This window comes from Perognathus longimembris, chromosome 25, assembly GCF_023159225.1.
Source record: "Perognathus longimembris pacificus isolate PPM17 chromosome 25, ASM2315922v1, whole genome shotgun sequence".
NCBI lineage: Eukaryota > Metazoa > Chordata > Mammalia > Rodentia > Heteromyidae > Perognathus > Perognathus longimembris.
The window spans coordinates 14409747-14428191 of NC_063185.1; the positions used below are offsets into that span (position 1 = coordinate 14409747).

Consider the following 18445-nt stretch of genomic DNA (forward strand, 5'->3'; position numbering starts at 1 on the left):
AGTTTATTGGAGATAAGAGTCTTATGAACTTTTCTGCCTGGGCTGGCTTTGTACTGTGATCCTCAGATGTCTGCCTCCTGAGTAACTAAAATTAAAGTCAGGAGCCACTGGCACTGGTAAATTCTTTTCTCTTTAGATGTTATCCATCCCTCTTCTGTTCAAAGAGGAAGATTGGCAAGTGAACTATGTGCTTCAAAATAAATACCTTTCAGCATTTCACTAAAATGCTAACAAGAGAAATGGGTGACATTGATCAAAATACATTATACTCATAAACTGACAGGTTGAATTGAGACTCCTTTGTATAACTACTTAAATATACACACATATACATATTAAGATAAGCTTTTTAGTTCCGTCACTTGTAGTTCAAGCCTGTAATCCTAGCTACTCAGTAGCAGAGGATAGAGGTTTGAAGCCAGCCTTGGCAGAAAATCCCTAAGACTCTATCTCTAAAATAACCAGCAAAGGGGTTGGGGATATGGCCTAGTGGCAAGAGTGCTTACCTCGTATACATGAAGCCCTGGGTTCAATTCCTCAGCACCACGTATACAGAAAATGGCCAGAAGTGGTGCCGTGGCTCAAGAAGTAGAGTGCTAGCCTTGAGCAAAAAGAGGCCAGGGACAGTGCTCAGGGCCTGAGTCCAAGCCCCAGGACTGGCAAAAACAAAAAACAAAAACAAAAAAAACAGAAAAAAACCCATAAAAGAAACATTAAAAACACACACACACACACACACACACACACAAAATAACCAGCAAAGAGTTGGGCTGGAGAAATGGCTTCAAATGGTAGAGAACTCGCCAGGCAACAAAGCCAATTAAGCACAATGCCCTAAATTCAAATCCTGGTATTGAAAAAAAAATGTTGAATGGTAGGTAATCCCTTAGTACAACTACTTAAAGATAATAAAAAAATATTTTTAAAGATAACCTTTTGGAGCTGGGTAAGGTAGTTCATGCCTGTAATCCCAATGCTTGGAAGTGAAGACAGGAGGATTGTGGTTTAAAATCTAGTCAAAGCAAAAAGGCAGGGAGAACTTTGATCTCAAACAACAAGCTAGACATGATAGTGAAATAGTGCCGGTCACCTCAGCTATGAAAGAGTACCTAGTTTGATGCCAGACTCAGATGAAAGCACAAGACCTTTTCTGAAAAATGACTAAAACAAAAAGGGATGGGGGTGTTGCTCAAGTGGTAGAGTGTCTGCCTAGCAAGTATAAGACCTTGAGTTCAAGTCCTAGGACTGTCAAAAAAAAAAAGAATTTTGACTTTTGGTGGAAATAATATGAAGTATACCCACATGTAGTAGACTAAAGGGTCTAGGGTGTTTTTTGTTTTGTTTTGTTTTTTGCCAGTCCTGGGGCTTGAACTCAGGGCCTGGGCACTGTCCTTGAACTTCTTTTGCTCATTGCTAACATTCTACCACTTGAGCCATAGCACCACTTCTGGCTTTTTCTGTTTATGTGGTACTGAGGAATTGAACCCAGGGTTTCATGCATGCTAGGCAAGCACTCTACTGCTAAGCCATATTCTCAGCCCAGTTATCTAGTTTTGAAGAAAAATGTCAACCACATTTCTATTCTCTGTTGAGTAGCTCATTTTTCAAAAGCATTTCAATAATACCAAATCTTGCTAGGCTTCAGTGGATAATGATTATCTATAATCTTCATTACTCTAGAGGATGAAACCTGGAGGATTGTGGTTCACAGACAGTCTAGGCAGAAAAATCTTTAAGACTCCTCCAATTTGTGTGTTTGTGTGTGTGTATGTGTGCACGCACATGTGTGCTGGTAGGATTTGAACTCAGGACCTTGTGCTCTTGGGGTTTTTTATTTTTGCCATCAAATTTGGCAATCTACCACTCTACCACCACCACTTTCAGCTTTTGGCTGAATAATTAGAGAGAACCAGATTTGTCTGTTTTGGCTGGTTTTTCAGATCTTAGCCTTTTGAGTATATAGGATTACAGGTGTGAGCCACCAGTGTTCAGTGATTCTTCTCTGAACGACCAGCAAAATGTTGGTCCGGAAGAGTGGATCAAGTGGTAGAATTCCTGCTGTTAGAAAAACAAAAAAACAAAAAAAAGAGAGCAAGAAAGGTGAATAAGAGAGAGAGGGGGTTGGGGATATGGCCTAGTGGCAAGAGTGCTTGCATCATATACATGAAGCCCTGGGTTCAATTCCCCATATTTCCACATATATGGAAAACGGCCAGAAGTGGCGCTGTGGCTCAAGTGGCAGAGTGCTAGCCTTGAGCAAAAAGAAGCCAGGGACAGTGCTCAGGCCGAGTCCAAGCCCCAGGACTGGCCAAAAAAGAGAGAGAGAGAGAGAGAGAGAGAGAGAGAGAGAGAGAGAGAGGTCCTGAGTACACACACACACACACACACACACACACACACACACACACACACACATTTTCAAAAACAACTGTCCAGTCTTGTGCCTTTTGCTCCACAAAACCTCTATAATGTGGGCACTGGTGGTTCACACCTGTACTCCTGGCTGCTCAGGAGGCTGAGATCAGAGGATCACAGTTTAAAGCCAGCCTGGGCAGAAAAGTCCTCATGAGACCCTTATCTCCAATTAACCACTCAAAAGCTGGAAGTGGTGCTGTGGTCCAAATGATAGAGCTCTAGCCTTGAGTACAAAGAGGCTCAGGGACAGTGCTCAGGCCCTGAGTTCAAGCCCCACAACTGACAAAACAACAAACAAACAAAAACCTCCATTGTGGAAGCTTTTCCTGGATGATGTCATGCTATCTTTTCTAAATGTAGCATTTGTCAGAAGACACTCCTACATTCCTGATGTTTCCAAAGAGCTCGGGCCATCTCTTTATTTGTTGTTCCTGCTCTTGCTCTTGCCTGTGGGTAAAGGGATTGGCTTGGTCCACCATTCCCTGGAAAACACCTTGTTGGGTTGCTTTCCTCTGAGGGCTTGCACTGCTGGTGTTCAAGCGTCAGATTGTACTCATCTGTGATATATTTAGATTTTAAACTCAGATTGCATTTGAATGCTATATGTTAATAAGAAATAGATGGCCTTCCCTTGGTGGCAAAGCAACGTATGGGCACAGTGCCACATGAACTTGAGACTTCATGACTACATTGGCCCTTATCAAATTACAAATACTATTCTTTCCCTGCCGTTGGTGCCAGGGAGTGCCAGGGATCAAACCCAGGGTCTCTCAAATGTTAGGCAAATGCTCTTCTACTGAGCTATATCCTCAACCCTCTGGAGGCCTCTTTTATGAGGAAATCTGAAAAATGAATTATTATCAGGGGCCTAAAAAATCATTGCCTTTGAAGCTTTGAGCAAGAAGCAAGAAAGTGTTCTCTCGAGACAAGTAACCTGTACTTGAGCTGAAGGGAAAGCAACATAGGACACATTGAGTCCTGATGAATCTAATAATTAAAATGAAAAAATCCAGAAAGTTTTGTAAGTTGAAGGACTGAAATGGCAACTGCTGCTACGGCAGGATGGCTTCCTGATGAGACACAGGACAGGCTAGAGCAAGAGCAGAGCTGAGCAGGGAGTCACCTTTCTGCTGCCAGCTGACCAGATCAACAGGCATGACTTGAGAGTGCAGTTGGAATGTCAGCTGCTGGAGGTGGAAGAAGGCCCAGGCCAGGGCTGGTTGAGAGAATGGGGAGCTGGTGGATAAAGAGACTGGGTGTGACTCATGCCAGGAAAATTACTGGTGATCAACGGGCTTAGATGAAGGTGTTAAATCTGATCATATCGGCCTATACAGTCTGGAGAAAGCTGTGTAAAGTTCAGTAAGAATTTGAGGATTATGAAGAAGGAAAGGGCGGGGACTTGCTGGTGAGACTGCAGGCCAAAGGCATAAGAGAATGGGCCTGAATAAGGGCATAAGAGTCAAGACTTTGGGGAAGAACTCTGGATGAGATCACAGTGCTGCTATGGCAGCAGACAGTTGGGTAGGGTGTGGTAAAGACCTTGCTTAGGCTGTCCGCCAACTTGGAGTGAGAAGTGAAATGTGATGGTAGTTTTTAATATCACATAGTATTATGGTTGGCCAAATGCTTCAGTAAAAACAGCAGGAGACTAAACTGTGCCCCTTCTTTTTCTTGGGGGGGGGGGGGAGTCTTTACTTGGGTTTAAACCCAGGGCCTTGCACTTTCTAGGAAGTTGCTTTACCACTTGAGCTACACTTGAAGCTTCTTGTTTCAGTTATGTTTTTTGGACATTGCTTCATATTTTTGTCCAGTCCAGCCACAAACCACAATCCTCCTATAAATGCTTCCCTTTACCTTGGATGATGGGCACGTACCACTATGCCTAGTTTCCATATTGAGAGGTCTCACTTTTGTCTGAACTGACCTTGAACACTGATCCACCAGAGCCCCGCCTTTTGAGAAGCTTAGATTACAGGCCTGAGTCACTGTACATGGCTTAACCTAGTAACTTTTTATATTTTAATTTTTATTATTTAGGTGTCCATAAAGTTAAGCAAGTGTTCCTGCAAAACTTGTTAGAACATTAAAATGATCATATTAACCTATCATGATCACTTAGAACACTTTCCTGAGAATTGAAGATTGGGAAATACTGGTTTGTGTGTGTATGCGTGTGTGTGTGCTAAATTTTGAACTCAGGGGCTCTATGCTCTCACTTGACTTTCTTGCTCATGTTGGCGCTTTACCACTTGGGCTATGCTTCCAGTCTAGTTTTTTTTCTGGTTATGAGAGATAAAATCTCAAGGTCTCTTGCTCAGTGGGCTTCAAAGTTCTGAGTAGCTAGGATTACAGGTATGAGCCATTAGTACCACTGAACAACAACAAAAAAAGGTTAGCTTAACATTTAATGAGCCTGGTAGTCAAGGAACCTGAGCTGAAAGAGAAACAGTGGTGGTGGTGTAGGGAGACAATTCTGAAAGTTGGGAGTTTGAAAAGCTGTGTAAACTTGAACCACTTCCTCAACTGCATCAGGTCTTGGTTGTCTCATCTATTCAGTGGGAAAAATGCCACTTTCTTGATCAACTCCTGTGACCATTTTGTGTGTGTGTGTGTGTGTGTGTGTGTGTGTGTGTGTGTGTGTGCGCACGCACTGGCCCTGGGACTTGAACTCAGGTTCTAGTTGCTGTGCCTGAGCTTCTCTGGTCAAGGCTAGCGCTCTGCCACTTAATCCACAGCTCCACTTCCAGCTTTGATGATTAATTGGACATGAATCTTAACTTTTTTGGGCTGGCTTCAAACTGTTATCCTTAGATCTCAATCTCTTGAGTAGCTAGGATTACAATTAAAGAATAATAATTTGGAGTCACTGAATATATGTCTAGTAGATACCTGGCCCCTGCACTATTGTGGGACTAGAGTTGTAGAGTTGAAGAAAGTTGTTCAAACTACAGGCAATAAGCTACTCACTGTGGGAATAGAGGTCAGGAAGATACCCTTTCCTAATGGTGGCTTGCTCATGACACATAGCATTGCAGAAGCCTCTTGGGAGGGTAGGACACAATTCTGATGGACACCTGGCAGCGAGGATTAAGAGTTCCCAAGGGACTGGGAACTTTTTGTTTCTGGCAGCTTATGAGCCCTGTGCATTTAAATGTTTCATGGTTGTACCACCATCAACAACAAAATCTAACAATTTCCTGCTTTCTAAAATTCTCAACATACTTTCTGAATGAACAGTCTTCTGGCAGCTTTATTGTTTCAACAACTAGGACTCTTGGAACTCTACCACTTTAGATTCTTCAGAATTCTCAAGTGACTTTTTCTGACTTCATTTATTTAAATATCCCAGAATAGCCTCTAGGGCTATAAGTTTGATGATCCAGAAACTATTTATAGCAGGATGAGTACTCTGTGCCTGATGTTCGTTACATTTTATTTTGAGAAGGACAAATCATTAAAAAGAGATTGATAGGGCTGGTGGTATTTGACATGGGAAGTAGTGCCAAAGGCAACAAGGCAGGTGAAGTATGAAGCTGGGACATAAAAAGATGTACTGTTTGCTAAGTTAGCCAAAGGCTCAGGAAGCCTTCCAAGAGAAGGAGATGGAGATCTGAGGATCGCAGTTTGAAGTCAGCCCAGGCAGACAATTGTGTGAGACAATTATCTCCATTTAACTACCAAAAAGCCAGTGGTGGAGTTGTGGCTCAAGTGGTAGAGTGCTAGCCTTGAATGAAAAAGCTAAGGGACAGTGCCCAGGCCCTGAATCCAAGCCTCAGGATTGGCCCCAGATTAGCTTCTTTATTTCTTGAGATGAGGTTTTATGTTACCTAGGGTAGCCTTGAATTCTTGGGATTGAGGATCTTTTTCCCTTAGCATCCCAAAGAGGTGGTACTGCAGGTATGTTACACCATGACAGTTTGACTTGCTTTTTTCTACTTTTTGAAACCAACCTGGGCAGGAAAGACCATGAGACCCTTATCTCCAATTAATACCCCTCAAAACAGAAGTGGAGCAATGGCTCAAGTGGTAGAGCAGAGTCCTAACCTTGAGCAATTAACCACCAAAATCCAGAAGCGGAATGGTGGTAAAGTGCTAGTCTTGAGCAAAAACAAAACAAAAAAACAACTCAGGGCTAGTGCCCATGCTCTAAGTTCAAACCCCAGTACCAGCAAAAAAACAAAAACAAACCCGGGGGTGGGGGAAGGGGAGAATGAGGGAGGAGGTAACAAACAGTACAAGAAATGTACCCAAGGCCTAATGTAACTCTGTAACCTCTCTGTACAATCACTTTGACAATAAATAAGAAAGGGAAAAAAACCCAAAAAACAAAATACAAGGTCATGTAGCCAATTCAAGTCCTGGTCTTAGACAAAAAGAAAGAAAAAACCCACAAGGACTGGGGGTATAGCAAAAGTAGTAGAGCACTTGCCTAATGTTTGAGGTCTTGTGTTCAGTTAGTACTGTGCTACCTTTTTTTCTTTTACTTTAACAGATTAGTGTCATGGAGTGTAGATTCACATGGTTGTGCAACTTTTACCACTATCCATCCTCAAAATCGTTCCACTGCACCTAATAGAAATTCTGTGTGCCTGTTGTTTCCCTTTAAAAAATTTTTGCCAGTCCTGGGGCTTGGACTCAGGGCCTGAGCACTGTCCCTGGCTGCCTTTTGCTCAAGGACAGCACTCTACCACTTGAGCCACAGTGCCACTTCTGGCTTTTTCTATATATGTGGTGTTGGGGAATCGAACCCAGGGCTTCATGTATGCGAGGCAAACACTCTACCACTAGGCCATATTCCCAGCCCTGTGCCTGTTCTTTTCTTTTTTCTTGGTTTGATATTGGGACTCAAACTTGGTAGCTCACTGGCTAGCATTCTACAACTGAGCCACACCTCCAACCCCTGTTGGCCCTAATAGTATTTCTCTATTCCATTCTACCCACAAGTCAGTGTTAGCCAGTATTTGGCTTTTCTGTCTCTATGTTTTTGCCTATTGTAGGTACCTTATTTAGGTAGAATCATAAAAAGTTTGTCCAGTTGTGTTTGGCTTCTTTTACTTAGAATGTTTGGGTAATCATCCATCTTTAGCCAGGCACCAGGGCTCATGCCTGTAATCCTGGCTATCCAGGGAGCTGAAATCAGAATCCCAGTTCAAAGCAAGGCTGGGCAGGAAACTCTGTGAGACTCTTACCTCCAATTAATCACAGAAAAAGTTAGAAGTGACACTGTGGCTCTAGCAGTAGAGTGCTAACCTTAAGCAAAAGAGTTCAGGGTGCTGAGGGATTCCTGGCCTGCCATCACTTCCTGTCTCAGGATATGCACTTTCTTGGGCTCTCTCTTCCCACTCCAAGTAGGGTTTCCCATCAACTCCTTCCTAGATCAGACTCAATCAGAGGGGGGGGGGGGGGGAAGAGTTCAGGGATAGAACTCAGGCCCAGAATTCAAGCCCCAGGACTGGCTCCCTGCTCATTCCACCCCACCAAAACCCCCCTCAAAAACCCATCCATCTGTTAGCATGTATCAGAAAAAGCCATCTTTTTAAGACTATATCACATTTAAAAAACCTATTATGAACATATAAATTGTTCACAGCCTCTGACTATTGTGAATAAGCTATGGATATTGATGTACAAGTATCTATCCTTGTTTTGTTTTTCCATAGGCTTTTCATTTTTGTCTGTACTCCTTTTGCTCCAATTGTCTCTTTCCACACAGTAGCTGGTACCTTCTTTAAAGAGAAAATAGTTTTGCAGCTAGGTGCTGGTAGCTCAAGCTGTACCTCTAAAGAGGATGAGATCTTTAGAGGTTCAAAGCCAGTTCAGGCAGTAAAGTCTGTGAGACTCTTATCTCCAAGTAACAACCAAAAAATTGGAAGTGGAGCTGTGGCTCAAGTGGTGGAGTGCTATCCTTGAGCAAAAAAGTTCAGGGATAGCACCGTGCGCATGTTCACACACACACACACACACACACAGAAAATAAGTTTGTAATAGCCAAAAGAAAACCTTGTGGCACATTTAAAAGCAAATAACCTAGGTTTAGTAGTACTCCTAGAGATTGAAGTGCCTCCTTTAAAGGGAGTGAGGTGTCAGGACAATGTACTTCATCTTTTTGCTTACTTTTTGAATATGTAAAGACACTGCTCTACTTCTGAGATCTTCAATTCACAGTCTGTCCAGCTTGAACATCCTTTCCTTTCTGGGAAATCCTCCCATTATCTATCATTCTGTACATATAGGCATCCTGTGCTAGCGACCCTCCTCCCATAATACAGGGATAATACAGGTTTCGTAGAAAGGAAGTTCATATGCCATTGAAGTCTCTCTGTCCGTGGTACTAGGGTTTGAACTCAGAGCCTTGCACCTGCTAGGTAGGTAAGTACTCTACCACTTGTGCCCTACTCCAGCTACTTTTTTGCTTCATTTTTTTCCATACCTATGCCTCCCCAGTCATTGGGATTATAGAGAGGCACCATAACTCCTAGCTTGTTTGTTGAGATGGAGGGTGTGTGGAGAACTTTTTGTTAGAGCTAGGCCTGACCTTTGATCCTCTTAATCTGTTTCCCTAGTAGCTAGGATGATAGCTGTGATATACTCTACCCAGCCCTCTGCTGTGTAAAATACATCAAGATTAATATTTAGGAGAAATAATGAAAACACATTATTGGAGACTTGGGGATTCAAATTCTTCCTCGGAAGTCTCTACAGGTAATTGGATCAGAAATGTAATACAGAATTGCTCCAGAAAACAAGGTGGTCTCCCCTTTCTAACTGGAATACTCTATTAAAAAGTGTCTATTAAAAGAGTTTCCCGCTCTTGCAGGATCAGGTGCAAGATGACGGGGCCCTCAAGTTTAAGATTCATTAGCTTCAGGTAAACTTGTCCCTGATCTGGGGTGAACATATATACTCCCTTGCACCCAGCTCAGGGCCTAGCACTGGGCAGGTGCTTGGAATGGGACTGATTAAGCCCGACACGTGGTTTTCACAAAAGGTGGGAGGCAGGCTGAGAGAAAGAGAAACGAGGTGGCGTGATCTGGACTCGTTCCTTCCTTTTGCTGGTGAGGGATCTGTCCTGAACCAAAGATCGACTTTAAAGGCCATGTTCAAGGCGGACACCCCCCCCTTCCCCCCACACCCCTGTACAAAACATGGCCGGTTCCCCTAACTGGCCTAGTAAGTTATCCCGATGGGACGCCAGAGGATCTGGCAGAATTTGAGAATTAGTTCGGGTCTCTTTTTTGGGGGTGGGATTCAACAGAAAGCGGGGGGGGGTACTGGAGATCGCATCACCTTAAGTTTCCCCGGTGATAAAAACACAAGTAGGCCAACAGCGGCCCTTCAGCGCCCTCCAGCTGGCTCTCCTCCGCTCTCCCGGAAAGGGCGGTGCTTGGTATCTCAGCGGCGCCGAGAGCTAACGCGCAAGCTCAATCAGTCCGCTACTCGGGCGGCCATCTTCCACCTTCTCAGGTTCCGGTGCCAGGACGTGACGCAGGCGCTTACGTAATGAAGGCGCGCGGGGAGATGGGCGGGGAAAGGGTGGGGAAAGACTCCGAAAGAAAAGCCGCTGAGCCGCCGGGATCTCGCGAGAGCCTTCTGTTCCTGCGCAGTTCTCGCGCGCTGCAGCTCTTGATTCCCGTCGCAACGAGATCCTTCGAGATCTTCTCCGCCCCCGCGACCGGCGCCTCCTGTGTGGCGGCTGAGCCGGTTGCCGGAGCCGGCCTGAAACCGTGCCTCAGGGTCGCGGCGTTCCTTCCAAGGACTTCAGGCGGCTCGCGTGTGGGCAACCCGCGGGTTTCTCCATTAGCTCCGGCCTTCTCAGCCCACGCGGCCCGTCCTCCGCGCGCCAGTCAGCCCCGCCGGGGTCCGTGTCCCGTCTTCAGCGGCCGGACCCGGGCCTGAGCCCGAGTAATACCCGGCGCCATGTCGGTGGTGGGCATAGACCTGGGTTTCCAGAGTTGCTACGTTGCCGTGGCCCGTGCCGGAGGCATCGAGACGATTGCTAATGAATATAGCGACCGCTGCACGCCGTAAGTGTGGGCCGGGCCCGCCGCGTGCACCGGGGTGGGGAGGTGGCGGCTCGCTCCATTCGGCTTGCGGAATGCGGGCCGAGGGGGGGGCGGTCACCGGGTTCTAAACCCAGAACCCGGGTGGTAAGGGATCCTCACCGTCCCCTCGGGGCACCTACCAGGTTACTCGTAGCTGCCCACCCGCCTTTGGGTGCCTGTCTACCCCAGGCGCGAGGCCTTTTCCCGTGGGCCAGAGGAAGGGTTTTTTTTGGGGGTGGGGGTGGGGGTGGGAGGAACTAGCATTCAACCAGCGGAGAGGGTTTGGATAGGAACTGGAAGGGGGAGGCAGGCCCTGCGTGGAGGATGAGCCAGGGATTTTTTTTTTAAAATTTATTTTGTAGAGGGGTGGAGAGTAGGCCAAAAAGGCATACTGACCGTTCTTGAATGTCCACCCTAAGGCTTGGGCCTTAACACACAGCAGGTGCTTGGTAAAAGTTCTAACCTGAAGGGGTTGTGAGGGCTGCGGACCCAGCGAGGCCATCTCACAGTCCCACGTGAGTGAGTGGGGGCGGGGCTGCCCCCCGCCGGGAAGGAGCTGGAGCCACGGGGTCAGGGCTCAGGATACAGCCATCGGCTATCTATAGCCAGATAGGGTGGCCATGGATTGATATCAGAAAGAGACCTAATAAAATGTTTACTTGGTAGTTTTTTTTTTTTTTGGACAATCTTTGTGTGGCTTAGGCTGGCCTCGTTATTCCTCGCGATCCTCCTGCCTCAACCTCTTTCGAGAGGATATGCTACCCCGCACGTGTAGGCCTGTCTCCCCCCCCCCCCCCCCCCCCGCCTTTGCCGGCTATGCTGGTGCTGAGTCCTGGGTCTTGCGTTTGCTAGGCGAGCACTGTACAAAGTTGCATCTTTAGACCTTGTCGAGACTTCCCGCATTTCCCTCCCATCATTTCATGATTCTTAGCTGTGTTGGGTTATTCTCTGCCCATTCTGTGCAGAACCTTAGTAGCGTTGCATTTTGAAGATAATACTTTCCAGTCGGGGGTTGGCCACGTTTGTTAATGAGCCAAGGGCTTAGACGTCTACAACTTATGGTTGGTGATGGGACCAGTACAGACAGGGCTTCAAAAATGGTGACTCACCAAGGTCTTGGCTTCATTAAGGTAAAAAGCCCGTCTTTGAGTACCAGTATATAATGTTGTCCGTTCATTTTTTTTCTTAAGGCAAAGTAACTTTGTAGCCTAGACTACCCTTGAACTTTGAATCATTCTGCCTACTTCTGCCTACTTTCCAAGTGCTGGGGTTACAGGCCTCTGCCATCCCTTCCCCCTGTACCATGTAGATAATTTATAATCTGTTGCCTTCTGTTTAGAAAAAATTTGGTAAGAAGCTCCATGTTACTTATTTCCAGGTTCTCTCTTGTATGCGAATTTTCAAGGTTCTAAATCCTGAGGCCCATCCTTTCAACATGAAATTTTTTTCTATTTACACCAGTCATGGGGCTTGACACTCAGGGCCTGGGTGCTGTTCATGAGCTTTTGTGCTCAAGGATAGCTCTCTGCTGCACTAAGCTTTTTTGTGTTTAACTGGAGATAAGAACCTCAAGAATCTCAGAATTTACTGACTGGGCTGGCTTTGAACTGTGATCCTCAGGTCTCAGTTTCCTGTAGTGTTTTTTGTTTTTTGTTTTGGCCAATCCTGGGGCTTGGACTCAGGGCCTGAGCACTGTCCCTGGCTTATTTTTGCTCAAGGATAGCACTCTGCCAATTGAGCCACAGCGCCACTTTTGGCCGTTTTCTACATATGTGGTGCTGGGGAATCGAACCCAGGGCTTCGTGTATAGAAGGCAAGTGCTCTTGCCACTAGGCCATATTCCCAGCCCCTAAAGGTTTTTTTTGTTTGTTTGTTTGTACCAGTCCTGGGGCTTGAACTCAGGGCCTGGGCACTGTCCCTGAGCCTCTTTTGCTCAAGGCTAGCACTCTACCACTTGAGCCACCGTGCTACTTCCTAGGTCTCAGCTTCCTGAGTAGCCAGGATTCCAGGTGTGAGCCATCAGTTTTGGGCTCACCCACTATCTACCTATCTACCTACCTATCTACCTTCCTATCTGTTTTTGCCAGTCCTGGGGCTTGGACTCAGGGTCTGGGCTCTGTCCTTGCGTTTTTTGCTACACTGGAACAACAGCTCCACTTTGTGGTTTTTGGTGGTTAATTGGAGATAAGAGTCTCATGGACTTTTCCTGCCACAGCAGGTTTTGAACTTCTTTCTCCATTCTCAGCCTCTTGTGTAGCTAGGATTACAGCATGACCTACCTAGACTTTGTTATTTATAACTTTAAACAGGTATTCCAATTTGTTTTTGCAGAGAAGTGTATTGTGTTCTGCTTCTAAAAAAGTGTTAAGGATTGGATTGCATGGGGGCTGGGAATATGGCATAGTGGCAAGAGTGCTTGCCTTGTATACATTGAAGCCCTGGGTTGGATTCCTCAGCACCACATATATAGAAAAGACCAGAATTGGCCCTGTGGCTCAAGTGGCAGAGTACTAACCTTGATCAAAAAGAAGCCAAGCACAGTGCTTCGGCCCTGAGTTCAAGCCCCAGGACCGCCCCCCCCCCCCCCAAAAAAAAAAAAGGATTGGTTTTTTTTTTTTTTTTGCTAGCCATTCAATGGATAAAGGGTAATACCCAGAATATAGGAAGAGCTAAAACAAAACAGTGAAAACAGATAACCCAGTTACTAAATGGGCAAGAGAATTAGGTATAGTTCTCTGAAGAAGTCTATATGCATGAAGAAGTGTTCAACGTCCTTAACTGTAAAGGAGATACAAGTCAAAACTACTCATCTAGGGCTGGGGATATAGCCTAGTGGCAAGAGTGCCTGCCTCGGATACACGAGGCCCTAGGTTCGATTCCCCAGCACCACATATATAGAAAACGGCCAGAAGCGGCGCTGTGGCTCAAGTGGCAAGAGTGCTAGCCTTGAGCGGGAAGAAGCCAGGGACAGTGCTCAGGCCCTGAGTCCAAGGCCCAGGACTGGCCAAAAAAAAAAAAAAAAATACTCATCTAGGCATTGGTGATTCATCCCTGTAATTCTTACTTACTCAGGAGGCCAAGATGGATTGAGGTTTGAACCCAGCCTGGACAGACTGTTCAGTTTACTAGCAAAAAGGCTGTACTGGAGGTGTATCTTAAGTGGTAGAATGTCAGCCTTGAGTGAGCATCCCCGACTTCAAAACAAAACTAAGATTCCATCTCACATCAGTCAGAATGATTATCATTAAGAAAACAACTACTGGTGAGGGGTGGGAGGTAATCTCATACACTTGGTGAGATGTAAACTAGTGCAACCACTATAGAAACCAATATGGAGGTTTCTCAAAAAAATAGATCTGCCCCTATGACCATGCTATACTACACCCATATAGCCAAAGGATGTGTAAAGCAGCATACATGAAAGAGACCTGCATGACAACATTTATTGCAGCTTTGTTCACAGTAGCCGAACAGTTTAATAAACCCAGGTGCCCAATAACTGATAAATGGATAAGGAAAATAGTGTGTGTGTATATGTAGTGTTCTACGCTGCATAACACACACACACACACACACACACCCCATAGAGTACTACTCATCCATAAAGAAAAATGAAATGTCATTTGTAGGCCAGTGGATGGGACAAGAGATCCTGTTGAGCGAGATAAGCCAAGCTCAAAACCCAAACACGCATTTGCAGATTCTAGGTTTTAATGATATAGAGAGCATTAAAAATATAATTTGAATTAACTGAGACTGGGAGAAGGGCAGGAGTTTGGGAGAGAATGATGGATGGTAAATATCAAAATAGATGGTGTATTAATGAAGATAGCATAAAGGAAATGTATGAAAGCTATTGAACAATAGGGTATTGGGGACTGGGAAAGAGCAGTGCTTGAGCTTTGTCTGACTTCATTATATATGCATGAATTAATTACCATGTTGATTCAGTTGTACTGAGGAAAAAAAGTAATAAAATATCCAAGATTAGCTAACTGCTGGTGGCTCAAGCCTGTAATCCTAGCTACTTAGGAGGCTGAGGTCTGAGGATTTCAGTTCCAAGCTAGCCCAGGCAGGAAAGTCTATGAGACTTACCTCCAAATAACTAGCAGAAAGCTGGAAGTGGAGCTGTGGCTCAACTGGTAGAGTGATAGCCTTAAGCAAGAAACACCCAGTCCCTGAATTCAAGCTCTAAGACTGGCACACAATTTTTTTCCCCCAAGACGATTATTAGGCATTTTAGCACTAATTTCCTATTTGATACTGTTTCCTTTTGGTTCTAGGTTTCTCTTCTGTAAAGATAGTTTAATTCCTGAGAAATTTAAAAAGCCTGAGTACAGGTAGTTTCTTGGTCTTTACTTGCCTAGAATTGCACATGCTTCCAAAGGAGACAGGATGTATGAAGAGAATCCTAAGGATTGTATAGAACCATGTTCCTAGTCATCTTTTTAGATGGTTTTCATGTATAGTAGTTTTACAGTGAGTTCCATTTGAAACTGAGGAAGTTGTTTTCATATAAAATAAGCTAGTCTTATGGCAGTTAAATTTGCCTTAAAGACTAATAGTGGTTTACCACATACGCTATATAATTGTGTTCCCCATAAATACATAGGAATGCCATACATCTTCAGTAGGACTAGTAAAAGACAAAAACAAGGAAAGTTTGGTTTTTGTACAGCTTGTGGAAGGATAGATTTGGATCTGGGTATGTGTATGTGTCCTGGGGCTTAAATTCAGGGGCTGGGTACTGAGCTTTTGTGCTTAAGATTAGTTGGCATTCTACTACTTTAGCCCTTGCTCTACTTCCAGCTCTTTGTTGGCTAACTGCACAATAAAAGTCTCATGAACTTTCCTGCCCAGACTAGTTTCTAACCAAGATCTTTAGATCTCATCTTTTTAAACATCTGGCATTATAGGTGTGAGCTACTGGTACCCTGCTGGATCTCATTTGTATGCAGACTCTGATGAAGGTTTTTAAAAAAGAGAGTAGAAAGGAGATACAGGTTGACTGGTGTTTATACCACAGGTCAAATTGTGGATGTAACATCTGGTTTTAGTGGATTCTTCCCCAGAAGAGGTCCTTGCCGTTCCACCAAATGTAGGTTTCATTTTAGCTCATTTTGAAGGACAGCAGTATGGAGTTACATGGGACATGGTGAATGGAAAAAGCCAGATGCTAAACAAACATACATTATTACTAGTAAAAAAAAAAAAGTGGAAAAATACAGGATATGATGAGAGTGTAGCAGGGAACTTAATAAACGCTGAATCTGGAGTGGACAGTTGGAATGTGCTCTGAAATAAGTGTCTTTTGAGACCTGGAAGATGAATAGTGTACTGTGGAGTTATTGTCACATTGGGTCTGAGGAAGGGTTGTTCCAAGCTGAAGAGAGATCAAGCGGGAAAACCTGAAGCTGGACAAGCTTGGCATACTTGACAGCTTGAGAACATGGCTCCTCTTGAGCTACTTAAGGATATAGGGTGAGATGAATCTGAGGAAGTAGGCAGGGCACAGTAGATTATGGCAGGGTTTTGTAAATCATGTTAAGTATTTCTCTCTCTCTCTTTTTTTTTCCAGTCCTGGGGCTTGAACTCAGGGCCTGAGCACTGTCCCTGGCTTTTTGCTCAAGGCTAGCACTCTACCACTTTCTGCGTTTTATATATATGTGGTGCTGAGGAATCGAACTCAGGGCTTCATGTATATGAGGCAAGCACTTTACCACCAGGCCATATTCGCAGCCTCCCTCTGACCCCCCACCCTCCACCCCTCTTTTTGGTGCTGGTACTGGGGCTTGACCTCAGGGCTCTCACTTTGCTTTTTTTTTTTTCCACTCAACTCAACCATTTTGAGCTACATACAGCTCCACTCTGGTTTTATGGTGGATAATGGGGATAGGAATCTTGCAGACCTTCCTGCCTGGACTGGCTTTGAACCTTGATCTTTGGGTCTCATCCTCTTGAGTAGCTAGATTAAAGACATGAACTACTGGCATCCGACTGAATTGTTTTTTATACATTGTATAGTTTTAGTAGAACATCAAGGTGATTTGGATTCAGGAAAGAAACGAAACTACCTTTCAGATTGTACAACTGTGTACTTTATTAATGTGAAAAGTTTTTTATTAAGGGTTTGCTGTGTTTTATTTAGAAACTGCAAATCTGAAAGGTCTGAGTTTTTTGATATTAACTTTTGGTACTTTATAATTCAGGGGTGACTAAGGCAGGATCCATTTCCATGTTTTGTCTACGGCCCTGAACTAGGTAGTTGCTATTGTGTGTTCTCTAAAATACTTTATTTTCTTTTGATTTTTAAGAAAATGAATTAGAGCAACAGCTGTCTTAATAAATATCCTGAGTAGTTTTTTTTTTGGCCAGTCCTGGGGTTTAGACTCAGGGCCTGAGCACTGTCCCTGGCTTCTTTTTGCTCAAGGATAGCACTCTGCCACTTGAGCCACAGCGCCACTTCTGGCCGTTTTCTGTATATGTGGTGTTGGGGAATCGAACCCAGGGCCTCATGTATATGAGGCAGGCACTCTTGCCACTAGGCCATATCCCTAGCCCCTGAGTAGTTTTTTCTACACACATTTATAATCATGCTACTGCAGTTATTCATAACCTATAGGAATGTATATTAATATTTGCTCAGTAACATCTCTGATCCAGCAAAGGGAGAGCAACACTGTTCTCTGGCTGAAAGTGGGTACTATTTCTAGACTTAAAGTTTAGAACAGAATGTTTTTGAATGTAAAATTAATTAATTTCCCATAGTGCCATTTTGCAGTTTGAAATGAAGGCAAAGTAACGTCAGCTGGAAGTGTGTGAGCACTTGAGGTTTACACAGCATTGATGTGTGGAACAGAAAGGAAGAAGTATAAAAGTCCTGCTGCACAGAAGTGCAACTGATCAAGGAGGAAATAAGAGTAAATTCAGTTCCAAGAGAACAGTTGTAATAAAGAGTTAAAATAATGTTCAGAGAAGTATGGAGAAATATGTCATTGGGGGCTTGAGTGATGAGGAAAGGCAGACTAGGACTTGAAAAAATGAGATGAGACTATGTAAACAGAAGGATTGGAATAGTCTAAATGAGTTCTAGAAGAAGCAGGGGTGACTATAAGAGTGCAGGTAGGAGCCTGATAGTCCTGATATCAAATTCTGGATTTTAATTATTTACTGGCTGTTTACAACCCGAGTTGGTTCTTCATGTATAAAATTAGGTCAGTAAGAGTTCTTAGAGTATTTGAGTGTATCAAGTGTAGAACACTTAGCATACTACTTGGCATATGAAAGCTCTGTAATGAAATCTGTGGGACAAGAGAGCTTGACCTACTTGGATGAAAGGGGTGTATGCAGACTGTGTGCAAATATTGGAAAGTTCCTGGGAAGGAGTACTTGATAATTAAAATATTCTCACGCTTGTTCATGTCAAAATTCCAGGAGTAGCTAGGTGTCAGTGGTTCACACCTGCAATTCTAGCTACTCAGGAGGATGAGATCTGAGGATTGTGGTTCGAAGCCAGCCCGAGCAGAAAACTTCCTGAGATTCTTTCTCTCATAAATTACCAAAGAGCTAGAAATGGAGCTATGGCTCAAGTAGTAGAGCACCAGCCTTGAGAAAGAAAAACTCAGACTCTGTGTTAAAGCCCTAGGACTGCTCCCACCCTTTGAGGTCCCTGCCCCCCAGCCCTCCCCCCCCCCATTCCCATAGTATTTTACTGAGAAGTATGTTGCATGGGGTGGTATTTCAATCCTTTTGTTTTAGAACTTACTGGGCATATTAAGATTGCATAGGAATATTTACTTAAATGCCAATAGTAGCCACGCATAGCATGTAAGGGACAGTGTAATTTCAGGTTATCTTTAAGTTGTATTTTTTTCTTACGTTGAACTTGTATTGGACTACAGTTTAGCACTAGTTATAACATTTAACTTAAACTTTTTGGATTTCTCAGTTAAATATTAGGATTGTTTTTTAAATGATTGTTTTTA

At 44.2% G+C, this 18445-nt stretch overlaps 1 protein-coding gene across 1 annotated transcript in view; it reads left to right on the top strand.

Moving 5' to 3' along the window:
* The first annotated feature begins 10061 nt into the window (after positions 1-10061).
* The window catches only part of Hspa4 (heat shock protein family A (Hsp70) member 4), a 39473-nt gene continuing 31089 nt past the window's right edge, over positions 10062-18445 (top strand). Inside the window, exon 1 of the mRNA XM_048333952.1 lies at positions 10062-10442. Within this exon, the coding sequence (XP_048189909.1) occupies positions 10336-10442 (107 nt within the window). The 5' untranslated portion in view covers positions 10062-10335. The remainder of the gene's footprint in view (positions 10443-18445) is intronic.